Source organism: Podarcis cretensis, assembly GCF_951804945.1.
Source record: "Podarcis cretensis genome assembly, chromosome: Z".
Taxonomy (NCBI): Eukaryota; Metazoa; Chordata; class Lepidosauria; order Squamata; family Lacertidae; genus Podarcis; species Podarcis cretensis.
Genome location: NC_137184.1, coordinates 40349993 through 40376129, shown reverse-complemented (window position 1 = coordinate 40376129; position 26137 = coordinate 40349993). Strand labels below are relative to the sequence as shown.

General features: G+C 43.6%; 1 protein-coding gene across 5 annotated transcripts in view; it reads right to left on the bottom strand.

Annotated features, from left to right (window-relative positions):
• Positions 1–25803, bottom strand: part of KIAA1210 — a 63808-nt gene extending 38005 nt beyond the window's left edge. For 2 of the 5 annotated variants that reach the window (XM_079962688.1, XM_079962691.1), the window contains exons 1-2: positions 10757–11046; positions 5689–5732 (exon numbers count right to left, since the gene is read on the bottom strand). In XM_079962688.1, coding sequence (XP_079818814.1) covers positions 5689–5732; positions 10757–10791 — 79 coding nt within the window. In that variant the 5' untranslated portion in view covers positions 10792–11046. Of the gene's footprint in view, positions 1–361; positions 722–5687; positions 5733–10756; positions 11047–25725 lie in introns of those variants that run through there. The other 3 variants (XM_079962690.1, XM_079962689.1, XM_079962692.1) reach the window with 3 other exon arrangements.
• Between the last annotated feature and the right edge of the window lie 334 nt (positions 25804–26137).

The following is a 26137-nucleotide window of genomic DNA, read 5'->3' as shown; positions in this document are numbered from 1 at the left end:
ACACTCTTGCCATTGATTTCAGTGATTGAACTGGGATTATACTTACTTATTTATTTATTATCCACTCTTTGCACCCAAAGTCCCAGGGCAGGTTACAAAATTAAAACACATCATTCAAAAAAGTAGCTTAAAACAACATACAATCATAAAAATAAGGTGGGTCCTATGAATTTACACCTCAAGTATCAAAAGCTAGGATACAGAGATTTGTCTTCAGCATCCTGCAGAAGCTGTATAATGAAGGTGTCAGATGTGGAGGAAGTTCCACAACTTAGGGGCCACCACAGAGAATGCCCACCAACCTGTCACCACAAGGTTGGCAGTCCAGCTCCCATCCACCCCCCTGACCCAGACATACAACATCCATGACCTACCTTAGGAACACAGACAAGCAGCAGAGGACTGCGTCAGGGGAACATCCACAAGGAGAAATTTACAAAAATAAGAAATGGGTGTGACTCACACTCCAGCTCTCACCTGGGACGAAAAAAAACTCCACATTCCCTTCTGCCTCACACCTGGGAAGGGCCACAGTTCTGTGCACTCCAGGAATATGAAACCACTTCCACTAGTCCATACCACATCCAGCCTCTCAACCAAGAAATGACCTACAGGTGTGTTTCCCAAACTTGGGTCTCCAGCTGTTTGGGGACTACAAATGCCATCAGTCCTAGCTAGCAGATCCAGTAGCCATGGATGATGAGAACTGTAGTACAAAAAGCAGGAGACCCAAGTTTGGGAAACCCTGGTCTAGAGGAAAACAAACCTTCCAGAGAAAGGGACACCACACACAATGTCCAATGAAACAATAAAGTGGGTGGCCCAAAGAGGCAACTCCTTTTCAGGTGGGCTGATTTGGGGAGAGTCCTGAACAGCTGCAGCTAATCAGACTAACGGTCTGAGGGCTCAGTAGGGTCTAGCCCTATTAATAATAATAATAATAATTTTTATTTATACCCCGCCCTCTCCAGCCAAGGCCGGGCTCAGGGCGGCTAACAAGCAATAATAAAAGCAAGTTGAATGAATACAACTTAAAAACAAAATACAACAATTAACATTAAAATATTAAAATGTAGCATCATCGCAGGAAGAGAAAGGAAAAGAAAAAAGAAAGAGGGAGGGAATCAAATTGGCTCCAAGCCAAAGGCCAGGCGGAACAACTCTGTCTTACAGGCCCTGTGGAAAGAAATCAGATCCTGCAGGGCCCTGGTCTCATGAGACAGAGCGTTCCACCAGGCCGGGGCCAGAGTTGAAAAGGCCCTGGCTCTGGTTGAAGCCAATCTAACTTCCTTAGGGCCTGAGACCACTAGGGTGTTGCTATTTATGGACCTTGAGGCTCTCCGTGGGGCATACCAGGAGAGGCAGTCCCGTAGGTACGAGGGTCCTAGGCTGTGAAGGGCTTCAAAGGTCAAAAGCAGCACCTTAAATCTGACCCTGTACTCCACCGGGAGCCAGTGCAGCTGGAAAAGCACTGGGTGAATATGCTCCCATGGCAGAGACCCCATGAGGAGCCTCGCTGCAGCATTCTGCACCCGCTGGAGTTTCTGGGACAGCTTCAAGGGCAGCCCCGCGTAGAGCAAATTACAGGAGTCAAGCCTGGAGATGACCATCACATGGATCACTGTGGCCAGGTTGGGGTGGGAAAGGTAAGGGACCAACTGTTTGATGCGGCGAAGGTGGAAAAATGTCGCCTTGGCTGTTGCTGTAACCTGCGCCTCCATGGAAAGGGAGGCGTCAAGGATTACACCCAAACTCTTAACGGAAGGCAATGGCACTAATTGGGCCCCCGCAAGAGAAGGGAGTTGGTCCCTCATCCCCATAAAACCCCGACCCTATTGAAAATAAACTCCAACCATTGTTGGAAATGTAACAAAGAACCTGGAATGATAATTCATATGTGTTGGGGTTGCAAGGAAATAAAGAAGTTTTGGGGAATAATGCATGAGGAACTTAAGAAAATGCAAAAAAAAAAACTTTGCTAAAAAATCCTGAAGCTTATCTGTTAAGGTTGGTGGGCAAAGACATAACACATATGAAAAAAACAATTTTTTTATATGCAAGAACAGCTGCCAGGGTAGTGATTGCCACTAAATGGAAATCTCAGGACACACTAACAAAAGAAGAGTAGATTTGCAAATTAAGTGAGTATATAGAATTGGCAAAAATTAACCTCAGTTATAAGATACCAATCAAATCAAAAGTTAAGAATGGAGTAGAAGTATTTCGAATATTATATGTCAAAATATTGTTCTAAAATCGACATGCTAATAGGCTTAGAATAAAAACATATAAGCAATAACAAAACCAATAAAGAAAGAAGGAAAAATCAGAATTTAACAAAAATAATTTATTATAGAACGCAAAGAAATTTCCAACCATTGTTGGAAATGTAACAAAGAACCTGGAATGATAATTCATATGTGTTGGGGTTGCAAGGAAATAAAGAAGTTTTGGGGAATAATGCATGAGGAACTTAAGAAAATGCAAAAAAAAAAACTTTGCTAAAAAATCCTGAAGCTTATCTGTTAAGGTTGGTGGGCAAAGACATAACACATATGAAAAAAACAATTTTTTTATATGCAAGAACAGCTGCCAGGGTAGTGATTGCCACTAAATGGAAATCTCAGGACACACTAACAAAAGAAGAGTAGATTTGCAAATTAAGTGAGTATATAGAATTGGCAAAAATTAACCTCAGTTATAAGATACCAATCAAATCAAAAGTTAAGAATGGAGTAGAAGTATTTCGAAGATTATATGTCAAAATATTGTTCTAAAATCGACATGCCAATAGGCTTAGAATAAAAACATATAAGCAATAACAAAACCAATAAAGAAAGAAGGAAAAATCAGAATTTAACAAAAATAATTTATTATAGAACGCAAAGAAAAAAGGTAGAAAGGAATATAAAGGAGTCGAATTGCTGTGGAGGGGAACAGAGGGTGGGTGGTGGCTTTTATAATTAACTGTATAATTATGTAGCTGTTGTAATTTAGATATTATATTTTATATGAGGGAATCATTGGGAATTTTGGTTATTATGTATATATGTTAAGTTTCAATAAAGATCTTTGAACATGAAAAAGAAAAAGAAAATAAACTCCCACCAACAAAAGCCTCTCACGGGCAGCTGCTTTTTGCAAGGTAGATAGGTGGCCTGATGTTAACTAGTAGTTGTTGTTGTTGTTCTTCTTCTTCTTCTTCTTCTTCTTATTATTATTATTATTATTATTATTATTACAAACTTTACTGAAATGTTTTGAAACAATTACCAAGCATAAAGTATTGTCTTCTAGAATGAGTACATGTGCAGATGTTAAGCCTTGCATGCAGTTGTGCACATGGCATCAAAACAGACAGAAAACAGATTAAGCTCACACCCACAGGGTATACTATCTAGAGCACTAAGATAATTTCTCCGTACTGGCTGGTCTGAGATGTAAGGGGGAGTTACTGCACTATTGTTAATAAAGCATATATTTGAGTTCCATTGCCTCTCCCCACGCTGCCTCTTCCAGCCAGCTGCCTTCTCTCCCTCTTTCCTTCCTTCTGCTGCAGGATATCTGTTTATGCTTTGTACCGTATTAATGTAACATTCTTATAAGTTAGCTCTGTATTTGTGTAGTATTTGTCGCTTAAGTGGTCTGTTCTTGCCTAAAGTTTTCTGCACATTGCACAGAGAAAGTGTGTGTGTTCTAGAAATGGTGTAAAGAAATAAATAAAGTAAGTATCAATAGTCTGATCACCACATTGTGCACCAGCTGGACCTCCTGAATGAGGCCCAAGGGCAGCCCTACATATACAGTGCATTGCAGCAATCTAGCCTTGAGGTTCCCGATCCATAAACTCCTATATAATAATGATCACCTCCATATTTAATAACTGATGCAACAAAAATTATGTGACTGGATTTCCCTGACCATACTGCGGTCTATGAAGGTCTTCTTATGTTCTCACTTTGCACTAGCAATAGGACAGCGCTGCCAGTTTGAGATAAGGGGGAAAGGATTGAGGCACAGGAGAGGAGAACTAAATATAATTTACGACACATTTTTAGGGGTGTCCAATCTCAAGTCTGCCCAAAGGTTTGCATGCCAAATATTTTGTGTAGCTTCTGACATGCTAGAATATAATAATAAGCTGTGGTTCTATATTTTGACATAAAATCTTCGAAATACTTCCACTCCATTCTTAACTTTTGATTTGATTGATATCTTATAATTGAAGTTAATTTTGCCCATTCTATATACTCAATTTACAAATCCACTCTTCCTTTGTTGGCGTGTCCTGGGATTTCCATTTAGTGGCAATCACTACCCTGGCAGATGTTCTTGCATATAAAAAAATTTTTTCCCCATATGTACTATGTCTTTGCCAACCAACCCTAACAGATAAGCTTCGTGATTTTTTATCAAGGTTTTTTTAAGCATTTTCTTAAGTTCCTCCTGGATTATTCCCCAAAACTTCTTTATTTCCTTGCAACCCCAATACATATGAATTATTATTCCAGGTTCTTTGTTACATTTCCAACAAAGGTTGGATTTTAATTTATAAATTTTGGCGAGTTTAACTGGTGTTAAATACCACCTGTAAAACATTTTAACAAAATTTTCCTTATCATATAGCAGGCGGTAAAGCGAATATCCTCACGCCAGAGTTTCTCCCACTGTTCTAAATATAAAGCGTGGTAGATATCTTGTGCCCATTTGACCATTGTTTCTTTTACTTCTTCATCCATCAAATCATAGTCCAATAACAGAGTGTAAATTTTCGATAATAATTTCCTATCGTTTTGTAATGTAATGGTGCTAAATAGCGATTGTTCAAAATATTGTTCTAAAAATGACATGCTAATAGGCTTAGAATAAAAAATGTAAGCAATAACAAAACCAATAAAGAAAAGGAAAAATCAGAATTTAACAAACAAAAATTATTACAGAATGCAAGGGGGGAAAGGTAGAAAGAAATATAAAGAAGTCAAATTGCTGTGGAGGGAAGTAGAGGGTGAGTGCTGCATTTTATAATTAAGTGCATAATTATGCAGCTGTTGTAATTTAGATATTATATTTTATGTGAGGGAATCATTGGGAATTTTGGTTATTATATATATAAGTTAAGTTTCAATAAAGATCGTTTTTGGGTGGAAGAAACCCCCCCCCCAAAAAAAAAGAAGAATCTGTGGTTCTAGAACCAACTTGCCAAATATCCTATTTTAACAGTGGTCAGCAAGAAGTCTATGGAAAGCACACAAGCAGGACCTGAGTGCAATAGAACTCTCCCCTCACCATGGTTTTCAGAACTTGGTACTGTACTCTAGTCTCTGCCACTGGAGGCAGAACATAGTCCTCGGGGTTAGCAGTCATTGATAACCTACTTCTCTAAGAAACAGCAAACCTTGAGAATCAAAATTACACCACTTTTGCAAACAACACGGATTTAATTTGCACTCTGAGCTCCAGAAAGGCAGACGATATGGGGAAAGAAAAGAGAGAGGGAAAGAAATAAGTACAGCAGAGTTTTTTGTTGGCATAGGCAAAGTTCAGAGTTATACAGCACCCCTTGCCATGCAGAAGGAAGATGATCTGTGAAATGAGTACAATACAACCCTAAAGAGTGTGAGAGAGTGTGTGTCCATGCACACACACACTACAACGCCAGAGTGGTCAAATTAAAAGTTTCATCTTACCTATTTCGGCATTCTGATTGAGATCTCACAGACCAGCGACCACACCTAGGGATGCGGGAGGGGCGCAGATATTCAGTTTGGATTGCAATTTAATGTGAATCAGATTCACACTTACCAAAACAATACACAAACCAATTATTAATTATTATTATTATTATTATTATTATTATTATTATTAAAATAATTTTCTTATTTGTACCCTACCCATCTGACTGGCTTGCCCCGGCCACTCTGGGCAGCTTCCAACAAATATAAAAGCCCAATAAAACATCAAACATAAAAAACCTCCCTGTACAGGGCTGCTTCAGGGGTCTTCCAAAAGTTGTATAGTTATTTACAACACAACTATCCTTTAAAATTTTCATTTCTCTGAATTTTGCGATGTAGTTTTCCAACAAACAACAAACAAACAAAAACCCAATTTGTGCAATAATGTGTATATTAGGGAAAGTGTGCATACAAAAGCATATATTAATGATAACGCACACACAAATGCATTTATGTTAGGGGAAATTGCTTTGCAAAGATGTGTTACATTAGGGAAAACTGCATACAAAAACGTATATATTAAAAGCAATGCTCGTGAAAACGCTGACAAATTTTCATGAGGACTACTGAAGTGGAAATGCGACAAACTGAATTTAATATGGGGAAAATGATAAAGTATTGGAAACTGAAACTGGCAGATTCACCCATTCCTAATTACAACTAGGTTTCCCAGGTCACAACCAAGAGATGGGCTGCATTCAGATGCCATGATAAACCATATTTATTGCCATGGTTTAGAGCAGTGATGGCGAACCTTTTAGAGACCAAGTGCCCAAACTGCAACCCAAAACCCACTTATCGCAAAGTGCCAACACGGCAATTTAACCTGTGTATCTCGTTTTTTCTGTGCGTTTCACGTTTCTTCTTTATGACTGCTGCTGTAATAAATAATGCTTCCTAAAAGTTATTGCATTACATTCTTCATTAAATTATCTTTCCATTGATATATAATTTTATAGTATAATTCAGTGCTTTTTTCTAAAAAAAAAAAATGTTTAGGGGTACTGTCATTTTGACTCAATAAAATTGCCACCGGGGGGAAATAAATACAGTTCAAATTGGGGGAAATAAATACAGTGAAGTTCTTCGCCCATTAAATTCACAAAATGTTTAGGGGTATGCATCCCCCTGCGTCACCACAGAAAAAAAAGCACTGGTATTACTCCAAAACAAAGTGGTGTTATGAACCATCAAACCTCGGAAATACATTTTTTTCCAGAAGGTTCCACAATTTTGGCCACTATTGTACACTGGAGGGCTGTACTAAGAGCCACCATCTCCCAATTTTTAATATGAGATAGTAATGATTTTCTGCGTGCGCACATACAAATAAATATTTTTAAAAATAAAATAAACCCAGACAGATGTGCGGGGTATAAATAATATATATTATTATTATATTTTGCCATTTCTTTGGCTGCCGTTTGATCGCAGCCTCCACGGAATGGATTTCTCTGTTGGCTTCCGCGGGAAAGCACAGCGAACTTGTAAACCCAGCAGACCCGTCTTAGGTTGCCGTCTTTATATGCTTACTGACTTGGGAGTTAAGCCCTGCTGAACTCAGGGTGACTTACTCCCAAGTAAAGATGTAAAAATTCTGGAAATTTTGAAGCCATGAGGGGGGAAAAAGGGTTTTGCCCTGTTTTTTCCCGGGGGGAAATGGAAAAATTGGAAAAATTGAAAAAAACATTCAGGGTGGAGTAGTTTTACAAATTGCGTGAAACAGAGTGTAGATAAAAGTATTATGCTTGCAATAAAACGGGTAGCCACCCCCTTTCCCTCAAAAGCAACAAAAAAAGCAAGAAACCATAAACATAAAAAATAATCAGATTTGCCCCTTAGCACCAACAGCACATAAAGTTAAGGTCCGCCTCAATATTTAAGCTCCATAGAAAGTCTACCCTTTGAGCAGTGCTTTTTAAAAAAACAAAACCAGAAGACACAACATATACATGCAGTTCATTCTATCTCATTTTCTGAACTACAGTGGTACCTCGGGTTAAATACTAAATTCGTTCCGGAAGTCCGTTCTTAACCTGAAACTGTTCTTAACCTGAAGCACCACTTTAGCTAATGGGGCCTCCTGCTGCTGCCGCGCTGCCACCGGAGCACGATTTCTGTTCTCATCCTGAAGCAAAGTTCTTAACCCGAGGTACTATTTCTGGGTTTGCAGAGTCTGTAACCTGAAGCATATGTAACCCGAGGTACCACTGTAATGCTATCATTTTCCATTTCTTCTTGTTCTTCCTCTTTCTTATTTTTCTCATGGAGTTTTAAAAAACTGCTTTGGGGAAAAATGTGGGTGGGGTGGGGTGGGATGGATACCTGTTTCCCCCCCAAAATTTTTTTTACCAATTTCCATCTCTACTTGAGGACAGCCGGGGCAAAGCATAAGGCAAATTTTTTGCATGCCAGGCCCAGAAGTAACCAACATCCAGTTGCTGAATAGTATGTTGCACTGAGGCACAAACTCTGTTTGAATGGAAAAGGAGTGTGTGTGTGTGTGTGTGTCTTTAATTGAATTTGTTATTATATATTATACATCGCATGATGGTAAGAGAGCTTTCTAAACAGTTTACAGAAATATACAACAGAATATTAAAATGAGTGATAAAACAGTTAAAAGCAGGTATTTAAGAGTATTCAAAAGATGATTAAAGTCAGCAGTGGTTAAAAGGAAGTACCCTAAATGGCATGCAGCTTCTACGTGTCCAGGTGGGCTGGCCCTAACCAAAATGTTTTGAGCAGTTGCCAGAAAAGGTACAGTGAGAGCACCTGCCTGGTGTCAATCGGCAGGCAGCTCCAAAGTGGGGGTGCTGGAAGGCCTGGAAAGAAACCGGGAAAATTGGGGGGGGGACCAGGCACAAAACCCTGGTTTCTCTCCTCCCCCCAATTTTCCTAGTTGGTTTTTTTTCTTCCAGGCCTTCCCATCTCTACTCCCAAGTAGGAAAAACAGACTGGTGGGAGGCCCTGGCGCATTAAAAGTCAATGCCTGCTCAGCCCCTCGCTCACTTGCCAGGCCCTGGTGCCGCAGGCTTTGGACAGCATGCAAGAGCCCTCCTCTCCTCCTCCCCCACCCCCGGCTGGGAAGCTACTGCCCTGGGGCAACAGCGCGTGTGCCCACAGAGAGGGCTCTGAGTGCCCTCTCTGGTACACATGCCATAGGTTTGCCACCACTGGTTTGGAGTGACCAGAAGGTGTCTAGGTGAGCCTTGCATGTCCCCTTCTTTCATTATCCTCCTTTAGCACACCTGAAAAGGAAGACATCAGAAGCTTTCATTACCATTTCTGATCAGCTGCAATTTAGTGTTGCATACAGACTTGACAAACTGTAGTTCACCTTAAGCATGCACACTGCCTTGCCCCTGTGATTGAGGTGGCTGAGGCCATGTGACGTCAGCACATTGTGTGTGCACACTGAGGGGCATGCGCACATGACATAAGTATGTCCCACAGCATGCTCGCACCACATGCACACACTGTGGGGCAAGTCACTTGCATGCGCCACAGGGTTTGCTGATGTGTTGTGTGCACACCCCACAGCTTGCATGTGTGACACCCTGTGGCATGTGCACATGACCGCCAGGGAATTTTGAGGGGGCCCGGGCCTTCCTTGAAATTTTTTGGGGGTCTCTGCCACCCCAATGGCGCAACTAACCTTAACTATGGTTTGCTGAAAAAAGCCAGCTTCATAACCCATGGTTTGAAAGGATTGAAGGTTTGCTAACCTCTCACAGCTGTGCAGGCCAACTACCTGTCCATCAAACTCCCTTCCACAGTGCTTCCCATGTACCCAACAGCCAACTGGAGTTGGACACTTGGGCACCACAGCAAAAGGCACTTTGCAGGCCTCTGCTCAGCAATGCACCATGTATAGGACTGGCAAAGCTGCTTTCTGTAGAACATAAAGCGACTCCTGCTGGGTCACACCAAAACTCCATGTATCCTATTCTCATAGATGTCCATAGGAAATCCTTAAGGCAGACATGGATGCAACAGCACTCTCCAAACTTGCAATTCCCAGAAGCTGGTACACCTCTTCTGATACTACACTGGAAGTAGTACACATTTTTAAATGACTAATTTCAGTGATTGACAAGTACATATTAAAATTAATGGACCATAACTTAATAAAAAAGAAGAAGAAGAACACAGACATAACCCTGCTTTGTTCCATTCTTCTTCCCTTTTGCAATTTGCAGCATGGATTCCAGCCACAGAGCAATTAATCAAAACAAATAAGAACCTATGTATTTTAAAACTGCAAAGATGTTGCTTTATAATATCACACTCATTTTTAAATTTTAAAAAAAGCCTTCATTTTTTTCTGCAAGTGGAACACTCTCATCTTCAATTCCATTTAGTGTTTTAAATCCAACTAGTTTCCAAGAACTTGACACACTGACATATTTTCCTGCTTTCAACTTCACAAACAACTTAGCACACCTGAAAGCATCTTCTCTAACTAATAATGCACATTTAAAAAACACTATAGAAACAATAAAAGCACATACACTTTCATACTGAAAATCCCACTTTGCATTGTTAAAAACGTCTACTCCGAAGTAAGTTCACTTCTATTCAATGAGGCTTACTCCAGGTAACTTAACAGGATTGCAGTGATTCAGTTCATATTTATGCAAAAGCATCTCCCACTATCTCACACCATCCCAAGGTACATTTGCAACCTTAATTACCATTATCCATTTCTATATCAAAAGTTACACTTTCAGGAAAGCCAGATAATTCATTTGGTGCTTCATCCTTTGCATGTGAAAAAAGAATGGTCTTTCTTAAACACCTAAGACCTGGACATTTACACAGAGCAAATTTTTTAAAAAAACCAACAGATTCTGCCTGCAGGCTTACAACCTAAAACAATTGATAAGCGGTCCCTGTTCTTGCATACAATTTCATACAATGATTAAAGGAAGAAAAAGAAGTGTTTGCAAAAGTCTCCACGCTGCAAAAGAAATATGGGGGAAGGAGGTGGGAAGCGAAGAATAATTAAAGTCACTTACCTTTTAAAGTTCAGACAGCTGTAGAACGCAGCCATGGTATCTCATACACAGTCAGTGTGAGTGTATATTTAATAACTCCTCACGTGCATATAGCGATGCTTCCTTCTATCAGAACTAAGCACTTAGCATCCGGCTTTCCCTCACACCAACTCGAAAGCCAGCGTGCCTATAGATTACTAGCCAGATAAAGTTCCTGATCTGAGGCCCACGGGCTCTGCTTAACAGGATTCAAAGAAGGTTGTGCTTGTTCCATACATGGGTAAGAATTGTTAACTCTCCCCTCTCCTGTCTCTCTCAAACTCTACAAAACCACAGCATCTCGAGCCCTAAATACCATCTGTTTATCTCTCCGCCTCTTTCTCTCTCCCCCCCCCACCCCGCCCATGGCTAATAAGGGACTCTGCCGACTATTAAAGAAGAACACACACTTGAAACACGCCGTACGAAAAAGGATGGGGCAAACTAGCAAGCTGCAATCCTGTTAAGAAAAAGGAGCGTTTGTTCGCAGAGGGTCCCAAATTCTATCCCAAGCAAAGGGGCAGGAAAGGCTCCTGGCTGCAGCCCTGGAGAACTACTGCCTGCCAGGGCAAATCCTTAGCTAAATGGACCAACAGCCCTGATTCAGTGCAAGGCAGCTTTCTATATGGCAAAAATGGGGAGCCTGTGGCACCGCCCCCCCCCATGCTTCTGGACTGCAAGTCCCATCAGCATTAGCCAGCAGAACCAATGATCAGGGATAATGGGCATAGCTGTCAACTTTTCCCTTTTCTTGCGAGGAATCCTATTCAGAATAAGGGAATTTCCCTTAAAGAAAGGGAAGCGTTGACAGCTATGATGATGGGAGCTGCAACATCTGGAGGGGCGATGGTTGCCTATCCCTGCTATTAGAGTGATTTCAGAAAATAGGTTGTTGTGAAATGTTGGGGCACCCAAAAGAAGCAGAACAGAATACAGTGTCAACAGGTTAATAGCAGCAATGGAGAAGTTATTTCCTCTAGCCATTAGGAGTCTAAATTATACAGCAAGGGACATCCTTTCTAGCATGCTGCATAGCCAGTTGTTGAGGAAAGTAATTTCTCTCAGCAATGCAACAGTGTAGCTTATTCCCTCCAGCTATTTTTTTTTATTTTAAAAAATGAGATCCCCGTTATATTTTACTTGACAAGATTTATATAGAGTCGTACCTTGGTAGTCAAAGAAAATATGCTCCAGAAGTCCGTTCAACTTCCAGAACTTTCAGAAATCAAAGTGCGGCTTCTGATTGGCTGCGGAAAGCTCCTGCAGCCAATCGGAAGCCATGGAAGCCCCATCAGATGTTCAGCTTCCAAAAATAGTTTGCAAACCAGAACAGTCACTTCTGGGTTTGCAGCGTTCGGGAGCCAAAACGTTCAAGAACTAAGCTGTTCGAAAACCAAGGTACAACTGTACCACCAAATTGACAAAAACCTCTATACCAATAAATAAAAAACACTGAAAATGAAGTCATTAAAACCAATCTTCAGCAAACTATTTTCCCTCCAGGTGTTTTGGGTAACAACCACCCTGCATCAGCCCCAACAAGCACAGCTGAACTAGCTGGAGCTGATGAGAGTAAATAATCCAGGACATCTGGGGGAACTGGGTTGGTAAATGTTGATTAAAAACAACAAGTGAGGAAAGCACTGATATGGCTACTCTATCATGCTTGACAGCACAATCCAATGCATGTTTACTCAGAAGTTGGAGCCTGTGGATCAGGCCCTTCTAGTCCAGGGTCTTGTTCTCACAGTGGCCAACCAGATGCCTGGCAATTGCAAGCAGGATTCGAGCCCGAGAGACCTCTCCCCTCCTGTGCATAGCTGTCAACTTTTCCCTTTTCTTGCTAGGAATCCTGTTCGGAATAAGGAAATTTCCCTTTGAAAAAGGGAAACGTTGACAGCTATGCTCCTGTGGCTTCCTGCCACTGGTATTCAGAAGCACTACTGCCTCCAACCATGAAGGCAAGGCACAGCTCTTGTGGCTAATAGTTATTGCTAGCCTTTGTTGTTGTTGTTTAGTTGTTTAGTCGTGTCCGACTCTTCGTGACCCCATGGACCAGAGCACACCAGGCCCTCCTGTCTTCCACTGCCTCCCGCAGTTTGGTCAAACTCATGCTAGTAGCTTCGAGAACACTGTCCCACCATCCCATCCTCTGTCATCCCCTTCTCCATCTTTCCCAACATCAGGGTGTTTTCCAGGGAGTCTTCTCTTCTCATGAGGTGGCCAAAGTATTGGAGCCTCAGCTTCAGGTGCTCCTTCCAGTGAGCACTCAGGGCTATTGCTAGTCTTACCCTCCATGAATTTGTCCAATCCTCTTTTACGGCCATCTCAATTGGGGACTGACTATTGCTGCCTCCTGCAGAAGCAAGTTCCACAGTTTATGTGCTGTGTGAAGAAATACCTGCTATTTATCTGTCCTGAGCATTTAGCTTCATTGGATGTCAAAAAGTTATATTGTTATTATAGGGGGGGAGACTTATCTTTACCTTCTTCATGCTGTTTAGAATTTTATTGGTTTCCGTCGTGCCAGCACCTACTCACCTTTTCCGTAAACATAAAAAAAAATCTCAAATGCTGCACCCTTTCCTCATAGGGGAATTGCTCCACCACTTCAATCATTTTGTCTGCCCTTTACAGTGGTACCTCGGGTTACATACGCTTCAGGTTATATACGCTTCAGGTTACAGACTCCACTAACCCAGAAATAGTGCTTCAGGTTAAGAACTTTGCTTCAGGATGAGAACAGAAATTGTGCTCCGGCGGCGCGGCAGCAGCAGGAGGCCCCATTAGCTAAAGTGGTGCTTCAGGTTAAGAACAGTTTCAGGTTAAGAACGGACCTCTGGAACGAATTAAGTACTTAACCCAAGGTACCACTGTACTGGGTTTCCCCCCAACCCTGCAATATCCTTTTGGAGGAGAGGTGGCCAGAACAGTATTCCAACAGTATTCCAAATGCATTTACACCATAGAATTTTATAACAGCATCAAGATACGGTCACTTTTATTTTCAGTTCCTTTCCTGACTGTTTCACAGCTGCTGCATACTAGGTCAATGTCTTTATCAAGCTATCCACTACGACCTTAACTCCCACCATGTTCAACAGCCCTTACTCCCATGCAAGTTTGCAGAGGACTGAAGGTTTCTATTTCAGCCAGAAGCAAGTACCAATGAACTCAGCTATGCTTTTTTTTTTATCACTGTGACAAATAGTTCTGTAAATTAGGAATGAGGAACCTGTGGCCCTCGAGAAGTTTGCTGAAGCTGCTTGCTCAGGTGCTTTTGATGGCTAGGGGCTAAGAAATTTTTCTTCAAGGAGCATAATGGCTGTTGAGCATACTGAACTTGTGAACAGCATCTAACAACCCCTAACAACACTTCATTATGTCGTCCGGCAGAGCTTTTCCAGGTTGCATTGTGACTTGTTTGTAAAGCATTTTGAGGATAAAATCGCTTGCATCCGCCAAGACCTTGACTCTGCTGTTATAGCAGATGAATCTCATGGCGCGTCCAGAGCATAGTCTAGTCCTGTTGTGTTAGATGAATTTCAGCTGGTAAGGCTCGAGGATGTGGACAAGGTGCTTGAATCAGTCAGGGCAACCACTTACGCTCTAGACCCCTGCCCCTCTTGGCTGATAAAGCCACTTCTGCCCTTCGGAGGAGGTGGAGTTGCAGGCTTCACAGCCCCACCACGCGCGCGGTGGCTGGAACACAGCTCCCACGCAATTGGGGAGATTCCTGGCTGCGTCACCTCTTGGCCAGCCAATCAGCTGGCTCTGGGGGTGTGGCCTGCCTTATTTAAAGCAGGATGCAGTCGGGGATCTCCCTCTTTGCCGCTTACCAGCTGTTCCTGCTTTTCCCACCCTCCTGCCCTATAAGGTTTTCGTTCTTTGACCTTGCTATGGACCATGGTTGGTTGCCGTTGACGGGCCTGGTAGGAATTTTTCCACTTGACAAATTGGCACCAGCCACTTGGTTTTTGCCTACCTCATAGCAAATCATCACAACTTTCTTGGTATTGGCGGTTAGGCATTGGTATTGCTCTGTAGATGGAAGAGGGGAGGTTACGCCATCACCTGCCCCGCATATTGAAGGGTAGTCTGGTAAAGGATTCCGGGGGGGGGGGTGGCCCTGTCCAAAGCCTGGGGAGGTGAGGGCCTAAGGCATGCCCCCTAGCGGTGGTCGGGGGGGGGGGAGTTCCTAGTTGATGTGCATCAGAAGGACTCCCCCTACTGGTGGTTAACCCTTCACAGACTTCTAGCGGACAGACTGAAGTCGGATATAGTCGGTTAGGACCAATGCCTAAGCCAATAGCGCTCATCACCTATAACCAATAAAAGTTGTGGCCTTATTTAGCCCATTAACCTTAATAATTGTGTCATGTGTCATTATTTCCACTGGGGGGGCAGGAACTCACCACACGAAAACCAGCAGGAAGGGAACAGTTGGCTGGGCCAGGGAGGTGATCGGTGCCTCTTTATGAGAGAGGGTGGTCCCTGCCTGTCTGGAGGCGGCAGTGGTAAAACCACTCCTTAAGAAACCTTCCCTGGATTCAGAAAACCTAACTAACTACCAGCCAGTTGCTTATCCCCCTTTCCTGAGCAAGGTTCTGGAGTGAGTGGTCACAGACCAGATCCAGGCACTTTTGGAAGAAACTGATTTCCTGGAACGGGGTTTAGGCCTTGTTTTGGCACAGAAACTGCTTTGGTCGCCCTGTATGATTACGTGTGTCGAGAGAGAGACAAGGGAAACATGTCCCTGTTAATTGCTCTCAACCTCTCAGCGGCTTTCAATACCATCAACCATGGTATCCTTCTTGAGTGACTCTGAACTGGGGGTGGGTGGCACCACTTTGCGGTGGTTCCAGTCCTAATTAGATTGTCATCCCCAGAGGGTGTTACTTGGGGAGTGCATTCAGCTCCATGGAACCTTCAATGTGGGGTTCCGCAGGGCTCAATCCTGTCCCCCATGTTGCTTAAACTCTACATGAAATCACTGGGTGGGGTTATCCAGAGGTCTGGAGTACGTTGTCAGCAGTATGCTGATGACACTCAGCTCTATTTCTCCTTTACATCTGCAGGTGGAAGTGGACAGTGAAGTGCTGGACCAGATTCTTGCCTCAGTAATGGACTGGATGAGAGCCAACAAACTGAAGCTCAATCCAGATTAGACTGGGGTGGTTCCCTAGACCAGATGGCTGGGAGATCACCTGTTCTTGATGGGGTTATACTTCCCCTGAAGCAGCAGGTTCACAGCTTGGGGGTCCTCCTGGATCCTTTGCTGTCACTTGAGGCTCATGTGGCCTCAGTGGCCCAGAGCACCTTCCATCAGCTTTGGCTGGTGGCCCAGCTATGCCCCTGTCTGGACAGGGATAGCCGAACTACTGTTCTCTATGCTCTGGTAACCTCAAGGTTAGATTACTGCAATGTGTTATACGTGGGGCTGCCTCTGAGGACGGTTTGGAAATTTCAGCTGGTGCAGAATTCAGCTGTCAGGTTGCTCATTGGAGCAAGACAGTTTGAACATATTACACCAATCCTGGTCTGACTACACTGGCTACCAATTACTTTCCGGGCCCAATTCAAAGTGCTGGTTTTGACCTATAAAGTCTTAAATGGCTCAGGACCACAATAGCTCAAGGACCGCCTCTTTCCATATGAAACTACCCACACCCTGAGATCATCTTCTGAGGTTCTGCTTCATGTGGCTCCTCCTTGAGAGGTCCGGAGGGTGGCAACTGAGAACGGGCCTTCTCTGCAGTGGCTCCCCATTCATGGAATACTCTTCCCAGGGAAGTTTGCCTGGCGCCTTCATTATACACTTTTCAGTGCCAGGGAAAAACGTTCCTTTTTAAGGCCTTTGGTTGATCTGATTTACATACATATGCCCTTTTAAAATGTGGCTCTTTGAGGGGGGTTATTGATTTTATTTTGATTTTATATATTATGATCTTTCTGTGAACTGTCCTAAGATCTCTGGGTATAGGGCGGTATATAGATACAATAAATACCAGTAAATTCAGGGAGTGAGATAGAAATTCCTTCCCCAGTTTGATCCAAGAGAGTAAGCCCAGAAAAAGAGAGGCTGAGATCAAAACTGAAATTGTACAATTTAATATCGCTCAGAACTGAATTCCCAAGGATTACATTCTGTATGCCAGCTTGGAACTTGAGCTCCAAACTAAAACGTTTCAGACATTTGAATGGGAAAAGCTGTCAACTGCAATAAATGCAGAAAATGGTTAAGAGGGGAAACCTCATCAAAAAGAAAGGGAAACCCAGAGAGAAACTCAAAACAAAACTGAGTTTAAAATTTAGCAGCAGGACCAATTCATTCTCCTTCCTAAACCGATGACCAAAAAAATTATTGATTGGATTGCCTAGTGCTGGGGAAATTGAAGCCAGAGAGAAATGCTGTTATACTTTTTCCTAAGCTTTAGAAGGCTTTGCATAATGACGATGGGGCAGTGAGGTGGGGTGGGAGATGAAAGATCTTTCTAATGAGATCCATATTGCTCCTTGTCAAATATAACAGCATGCCCCAAATAGTACATCTCCTCTCATTTTTCCATATTCTGCTTTTACAGACTCCATAGCTAGGACCTCTCCTACAACTAGGGCTATTACACAGGCACAGCAAATGTTTTCATGCCACATATAACTCAGCTGGCATAGGCTGAATATTCACCCAGTTAAGACCATAAGACGTGTCAACTGGATCAGGCCAATGGCCCATCTAGTTCAGCATCATGTTCTTACAGTGGCTTTCACGTGCCCATGGGAACCTGACGAGCAGAGAGTACCTAAATGTAAGAGCACTCTCCCCTCCTACAATTTCAAGCAAAGGGTTTTTGAATTGCCATTGCGCCTGTTGGTTTGACATGATCCAGTTTCATTCACAACCTCCCCGCCTCCTCTTCTTAGCAGTAAAAATTGCAATGCTAATGGGTTTGCTCCATTTCCTTAGAAGGAAAAAGCACTGGATGTCCCCAACCCACCCATATCTATATATTTACAAATATATATGAGTTGAGCATGGAGGGAGAACACAGGCACTCAGACAGCACTACTCTGTGACTCAGTATCACTTTTCCCCAAAACAAACAGCATCTACATAGTCCTCCTCTTTAACAAATAATAATGATGATGATGAGGGACGCGGGTGGCGCTGTGGGTTAAAGCCTCAGCGCCTAGGACTTGCCGATCGAAAGGTCGGCGGTTCGAATCCCTGTGGCGGGGTGCGCTCCCGCTGCTCGGTCCCAGCGCCTGCCAACCTAGCAGTTCGAAAGCACCCCCAGGTGCAAGTAGATAAATAGGGACCGCTTACTGGTGGGAAGGTAAACGGCGTTTCCGTGTGCTGCGCTGGCTCGCCAGATGCAGCTTTGTCACGCTGGCCACGTGACCCGGAAGTGTCTCCGGACAGCGCTGGCCCCCGGCCTCTTGAGTGAGATGGGCGCACAACCCCAGAGTCTGTCAAGACTGGCCTGTATGGGCAGGGGTACCTTTACCTTTACCTTTAATGATGATGATGATGATGATTTTACGACACCCTACTGACTGGGCTGCCCCAGCCACTCTACCTTCCAACATATATACAAACAGAAGAAAACATTAAATCTGAAAAAGCTTCCCTATACAGGGCTGCCTTCATATGTCTTCTAAAGGTTATACAGTCAAACCTCAGTTCCTGAATGGCCCCGTTTTCAAACATTTCGGCTCCCGATCACTGAAAATCTGGAATGTAATGCTCTGGTTTTCAAACATTTTTTGGAAGCTAAATGTCCAATGCGGCTTCCACTTGAGTGCAGGAAGCTCTTGCAACCAATCAGAAGCCACGCCTCGGTTGTCAAATGTTTCCGAAGATGAATGGAACAGATTACATTTGGCAACCGAGGTTTGACTGTATGGTTACTAATCCCCTTGACATCTGATCAGTCCCACTGCAGGCCCTCTGCCTGGTTCCCTGTAGCTTCACTTCTCACAGTGAGAGAACTACCAGAAGGCCTTTGGAACTGGATCTCAGTGTCTGGGCTCAACGATGGGGGTGGAGACGCTCCTTCAGGTATTCTTGGTCAAGGACCAATTTAGGTCCTTTAAAGGTCAGCACCAACACTTTGAAGTGTACTCAGAAACATACCGGGAGCCAATGTAGGTATTTCAGGACTGGTCAACCAATCCCAGACACCAGGCTAGCTGCTACATTCTGGATTCCTCCTTCCGACTACAAGCACAACTGAACTCTCTGCCTCCTGTGCTAGCAATATTGCAGTTCTCAACTGCTTTCCCAGACCTCATTTTGCAGGGCACATCATTCCTCAGTAGCCACCTGAGCCATCAACGCGAGTGAAACAGCATCTCCTAGCCTAGCCATCAGCAGCCATTAGAGCAAGCAGCTTCAGGTAGCTACAGAAACATCAGCTGACACTACATATGCCCAATGAAACACTTAGAGCTGCAGAACTGGCATTTTAAGGATGTTTATTCCACACTTGTAAGTAGCTGATATTTTAGTGTGATGGCTCCTACACTTTGGAACTCCCTGCCCACTGACATTATCCTGGTGCTTCCCCTGTATTCTCTTCAGCACCTGCTAATACAGTTTCAGTTTAGGTGAACCTACTCAGACCAGTAAAGACAAATAGCCTGTAATTTTGGCTTAGAAATGCATACTTCTAACTTGATTTTATTCATTTTGCTTTTTGTTATAAGCTGTTTTTAATGTCAATTTTAATGCATACTTCATATTGTTTACAAACCACTTCCTGGAAGCTTATGTATAGCTGAGCGGCATGCAAATTTTGTTAAGTAAATAGCCACCCAATAGTGAAAAATCAAGAGGGGGGGCTCTTCACTTGATGCGACGCTACAGAATTTTTCATTACAGGACTATTTGTCTCAGCCAAACAAAAGGTTTAGCTGTTCCTCACTGGGGGTTGCTCCATCTTCGACATCAGTCCTAAGAAGTATCACTTGGTGCAGATACCCAAACCAAGGCAGCCACTGGAGGCACAGAATGGTCAGGAGCATTGTCTCATTCCGTCTGGAAGTAGAGTGACAATTCTATGCTTGGCAACCTGCCCAGCTGCAACTCACTGGGGGAAGAGGGGTGGAACCAACACAGAGGAGCACCATCAAAGAAGAAGCTCTGCAGGCAAGCACACCAAAAAAAAGAGAAAAGATTAAAATAAAAAAATAAAAACGCCTTACAAGGAGTTGCTTTCCTGCTCTACAATTCCTCAGGGAAGAAGACAGGCAAGCTCAGACAAAACCCAGGTTTATCAAGTGAGGTTGAGGACGAATACTGTTAATAAGAGGAACATCTGGTGTGAAAGCTGAGCTCAAATCTGTACGTGTTAGCAACATGCAAAGGATCTCTGCCTGGCTTGCTGCATTCTTCTAGTAAGTAGCCTAGGCTGTGTACAAATTACACACTTTACTCCTCAGCCAGTGCATTCCCACTGCTAGTTCTTGAAGCTGCATTTACGATAGCCACAAACCAAAACAGTCCTGTAGTTTCCTGAGAAATAATGCTGTTTGGTGCATTTTCTCTCTCTCTCTCAAACCAGCTTCAATCAGACTATAAAACTTAAAGCCACATTCACTTTGTACTGAAATCAGGTGTGTACATTTGAGATACCCATTGTGCATTTAGAAATGTGCACACATGTGCAGATGACAGCTTCATGAATAGGAGTTCTGGAGATGGGGCTGCAGTGGCAAAGAAACCAAGCAGGTCCTGAGCACTGGCTGAAGACAACCCTGCTCTGATGTGTATAACACCATGAGAACATCTCTTGAACCACAGCAAGGGGGAACGATCTTGATGCATTCATTTCAAGCTCTTAAGGTGTACATAGTCCTGCAGTGTAGGATCATAGGAACAATCCAAACAGTTTCATACTTTGCATTTTGAAGTGGAGTAAACAGATGTTAAGGGGCAGTGGCATCTTTGAAGGCGGGTTCAGGAACTCAGGTGCAAAATACCAGGGAGAATAGGAGGAATTTGTCCACTTTTTTTCAGCAGATCAACCTGATTTGACTTTTCCAAAGCTGCTTGTGGGTCACAGCAGTACTAGTAGTTGGATCACACATTTCTCCAGATTTTCAGTCCCAAAATATGCACACAAAAGTAGGTATATTGCATTTATAAAGGGTGTGCAAAATGTGTATGTTAGTGGGGAGGTGTACTAGAAAGAGGTGAAAAGCAATGAAGAAAGAAGAGTACCTACAGAATACCTACACAATTTACTTGTAGCTTTTTCATGGGATAAGGGAGAAATTTGATTTAGTTTGCATTTAAAGGTGACTCTATCAAATTTGCACTTTTTGAAATCATCCAAGAACCAAAGCACACTCATCTACTGAAATTTATATTTATTTAAATTTTGTGCTGCACTCCTCCAAACAATGTTTACCACCTGAAAGGCATATATTAGATAAAAGTGTGCATAAAAATGATTATGCTAGTGAAAATAATACAGAAATCCATTATATTAAACGAGAATTTGCTTGCAAAAATGTGTGAATCTGTCAAAACTGCATACAAAAATGTGTTTATTAAAAGACATTCGCACAAGAATGTTGAAGAATTTCCATGAGGATTTAAAAAACAAACAAACCACCACATGTTCGTAAATTGCTGCAGAAATGTGGAGAACTGAATTTAAGATTCGAAAAACGAGAAACTTGAGAGAACCGGAATTGACAGATCCTTCCATCCCTAACTGCAGGTATTTTGAAGACGAAGATGAAGTCAAGTGGTATGGATGCTGAGTAGGTTATGCAGGTCTCTTTGCTGTGCAGAATTTTGGAGAGAGAGAAATATTAAAAGTACCTCACAAGAGCTGCAAATGAGCAGAGAGAAAAATGCAAGTTGTTACAAAAGTAGGTTTGTTTGCTTCCTGAAAGCACATCTTTTCCTTGAAATTTTTTTGCAGGGTAACATTTTCATGCAACCCCAAGAGAAATCAAGAGATGCAGCTTCTACCCTGTGCTTGCTCTTCTTTTGTATCATTTGATGCCCACATTATGAAACTAATGATATGGAGGCTAACCACAGAGCCTAACCAAGCGGCTGTGCTAGAAAGACAAAGATTAGCAGCAATCCTCCAGTAGGAGGCGAGGAAAGAGGCAGAAGATCAGGCCTATTGACCGGGGCCCTGTGTATTTTCTCCCATTAAAACCATGTATTAGATTATGTTCACCAGATTTAAAAATGCAATTAAGCATCAGGCAGAGATTGATTGGAGATGTGAAAACATTTATTTGCTAGGATAACGAAATATCCAGAGGTCGCTATGCGTAAAGAAGTAGAAAATATGCTATTTGCTCCAGTGTACAAAGTATTTCAAAAAGCGGTAGATGGGGCTTGTCAACCTGGGAAGGGAGCCCATCTAAGAGAAGGAAAGCTCTGATCCTAACCCTCCGCTGCCTTGCAGGAGATCTTCAGGAGAAGAAAAGGCGAAGGAGTAAACCCTACACAAATCCAGAGTGGAGTCCCTAAGGCAGTTGGATGGCGCTTCGTACGCCTCCTTCCGGCAACTCCTGTAACCAAGCTGGTGCCAAATGCATTGCTTTGCTTTCCTTTGGACCACAGCAGTGAAGCAAAAAGCAGGATATTGTTGTCTGGGCATCCCAGGACCGCCATAGACACTTCCCAGGTTTGCACCCCAGGGGTATCACTTCAGTGCTGCCCACACAGAGTTTTGACTTCACCCCTGTAGGTGCACTCCATTGTCTCTCAAGACAGATGGATGTCACAATTTAGTGCTGGGGTGGGGAACCTGTGGCCCTCCAAAAGCTGAGGGTCTCCAGCTCTCATCAGCCGCACCCAGCAGGGCTGGACGTTGGTAGCATCTGGAGGTTGTGTCTTCACCCCTGTTCTGTGGAGTGGAATTTGTGCTCATTAGACGGTGCCAAGGTGCTGGCAAAAGCAACCAGAGTCTAAAATTATTGCTTTCCATTCACACTGTGGTTTCCAGTGCTAAGAAAACCTAAACAAATAAATGGATGGGAAGGAAATTCAAGAAATGAAGCAGCACCACTTGCCTTCCCTGCACTCCAGAGCCCTAAACATTTACAAAATGTAGTTTGAATTTATGTTTCCAGGGCAGCTAACAGAGGAGTAAAGGAGAAGTGCAATGCAATTACTATTATTATTAATGGCAATGATTCATACAAGCATAACAAATTAAAACAAACGAAAGCTGTTACTGTCCATCCAGAGAGACAGTAAAAATCAAACTGCTCCAAGTTAAAATTGCTCATGTTAGCAATAACTGTGTTTATCTTGTTTGTTTGTTATGTTACTTAGTTTATTTAATATATTGCTTTAATAAAATATTGTTTTTTTAAAAAAAAAAAGCAGAGTGGGTATAAATAAAATAAAATATCGCTTGATGCAGTTTCATAGTGCTGGACCCCCAAGTCCCTCTGGGAAGCTGACGTTTACCAATATCTGGAAATGCTGCAGGTTCCCCATCCGTAAATGCAAAGTCAGGTTATTTCCCAATAACCAAGCAGGTCAGGTCATTTCCCTCCACCAAAAACAGCTATATCAAAAGAAAGCACTTTTCAATGTATTTGTTCCTGGAATAACCTTAATTATTCCAGAAGAACGTGAGTTCTTCTGGGAAAGCTATCTACAACATGTCCTGTGATTGTACAGTCCTTCATGCAAGGGCAAGGAACCTGTTGCCATGATTAAAATGCACCTTTTTATTTTATTTTTTAAATTGCTTTAGTAAGTTGGCAGCCCTTATACAGTGGTACCTCGGGTTAAGAACCTAATTCATTCTGGAGGTCCGTACTTAACCTGAAACTGTTCTTAACCGGAGGTGCCACTTTAGCTAATGGGGCCTCCCGCTGCTGCCACGCCACCAGAGCATAATTTCTGTTCTCATCCTGAGGTAAAGTTCTTAACCCGAGGTACTATTTCTGGTTTAGTGGAGTCTGTAACCTGAAGTGTCTGTAACCTGAGGTACCACTGTAAGCAGAAGCACTAGCACCAACTTGTGCATTTCCACCCCAAACTGGGTTTGTAAAACTGTGATCCTCCAGCTGCTTTTGAACTCCAACTCCCAGCAGCCCCAGTCAGTAGAGCCAGCAGTCAAGGATGATGGGAGTTGCAGTCCACCAATTGCTCGGGAGTTCCACACCCATGCCCTAATGCAAGCAAGTGTTTTGATCTTACCTGTAGGAAAGCGCATAAATACCAGCATAAATAACCTTGTGTGAAATTATTGAAATATATGGTAGCCATGCAGAAATAGCTGCTATAATGATATTCCTATAAGAACTGTAGATGGGGAGTGCGGGAACCTGCTATCATAAATGCTAATAATAAAACAGATCTCCGCTCCCACCCCTCCTGCTAAAATATGTCCAGCAATAGAAACAACAACAGAATACTTTTGAACCTCTCGGGTGAAGGCTTAGGAAGGGAAATACAGTATGGGGAAGTGACACTGAATTGAGTGCAACTAGAATAACTAAGGATCTTCAATTAGTGGCTCAAATTGTGCTTATAAATTAAGAGCAACCATCCCCCAAGGGCAACCAAACTCACGCACATGAGAGAGAGAAATGGGGTGGAGGGAGAAAGAAGGAAAATTAGAAAGCATATGGTGGAACGCTTGGCTGTCTAACTAGCCAGCCTAGCTAATCCCTCCGCCTCCCCGTATTCTTAAAATAGACAGATGGAGCCTTTTGACATCTTGAGTACTGACATCCCCGGGCTGCATTAGCGGTGCCTCCCTCAAAGATTAAATTCTAAAGGCTGGGAGGGGGTGCATGCCCCCAATGCCATCACGCAAGAGATTTCAGGCTCTTAAGAGAAGCACTTCGTGTTCGTACAGTCACAACATTGTCAGATAAGCCGGGAGCTCAGGAGAAAGCGCTCATTCCTTCATTCTAAAGGGCGGGTCAGCACCCAAATCTCCCAAAGGACCACTTTGAGAATGAAAACCAGGGAGTCAAGCCCACATAATTTCAAGAACATTTAGAATGCCAGGAGTTCGATCAGACTGCTCCCAATCTCTCCCTGAATCTGCTATACACTTCTCATTCCATTCACAATTATTAACGTGCGTGCATTTAGTTAAGCTGTTAAGGCAAAGACAGCGAAAGCTCTGCCCTCCCGAGATGTTGTTGGACTCCAACTCCCATCAGCCCCCGCCAGCAAGGCCAATGGCCAGGGACGATGGGCGTTGTAGTCCAGTAACATCTGGCAGGCCATTCATTCCCTATCTCTGATTTAAGAGTTGCACACTTTCCTGAGGGCCTGTGATGAGTTGTATTTTAAAGTCTGGAAGAATACGAACTAAAATACAGTCGCGCACGTACGCAAGCACACTAATGACAGCTGCGATCCAGTCACACGCGAAATTCAAAATGTGTGCCAGGATCCACTAGGGTCCACCGAGCTCTGGGATACTGAAGAAAAGGGACCTCTCGTGTCCGGGATCGTGTACACCTCCCTCAGAAGAAGCAGAGCACGCGACCTCAAACTTTTCAGGGGTTGGAGGGGCGGGGCATCGCGATCAGAGGGGGTACTGTACTTCCAAGTAGGATCCCGCCCCCAATAAAACCCTTGTTTAGAACATTGCCTTATTCCCACACCCATTCTTCCCGCGGTTGCAACACCCTCCTGCCCTGAGCTTTCCGCGGCGTAAGAGAGAGAGAGAGAGAGAAGAAAGGTGCGGGGGCAGCGCTGTGCCCGGCGCGCCATCAAGAACCCCACCCCCATTTCTTTCCTGGGGGCAAAGAATAAGCAGATCGTCTCCCGCACCCCCGGCCTCGCAAGGGAGAACCCGGTCCCTTTTGCTGCATGAGGCTTTTGCCTCCCCTGAATCCAGGCTTATTCCAGCCAAACCCTCTCCCCGGCCGAAGCCACTGATCCAAATTCCTCTCCAGCGCGCTCCTCCCCTCCCTTCCCCGGTGCCGGCGCTACTTACATCCAGCGGGTCTCCCCAGGTGCGTCCTGCCCTCCCGCGGCACCTTCTGTGGTTCTCCGAGCTCCGCCCTCTCTGCTACCCAGCCCTGCCTCTCCAAGCAAGCAAGTCGCCGCCCATCGGCCTCCCCAGCCGCTCAGCGGGCGGAGCGGCAACCAGGCGCCGAGACCCACCCACGCACCCACCCTGCCTGCCTGCCTGCCTGCCTGCCGCCCCTTCCTCCCCCTTCTCAGTGGCGGACCTACATTTTGGGCACCCTGAAGCTTGCACTCTCATGGGGGCCCCTTCATAACCAGCAACGAGGTCTGGGTAACCACTGTTATCTTCTTCAGTGGGGTTGTAACCATTACAACATCTGTGCTTACATACTCTCAAACTTTGGGATTGTTGAAATACATGCGACAAAAAATCAATT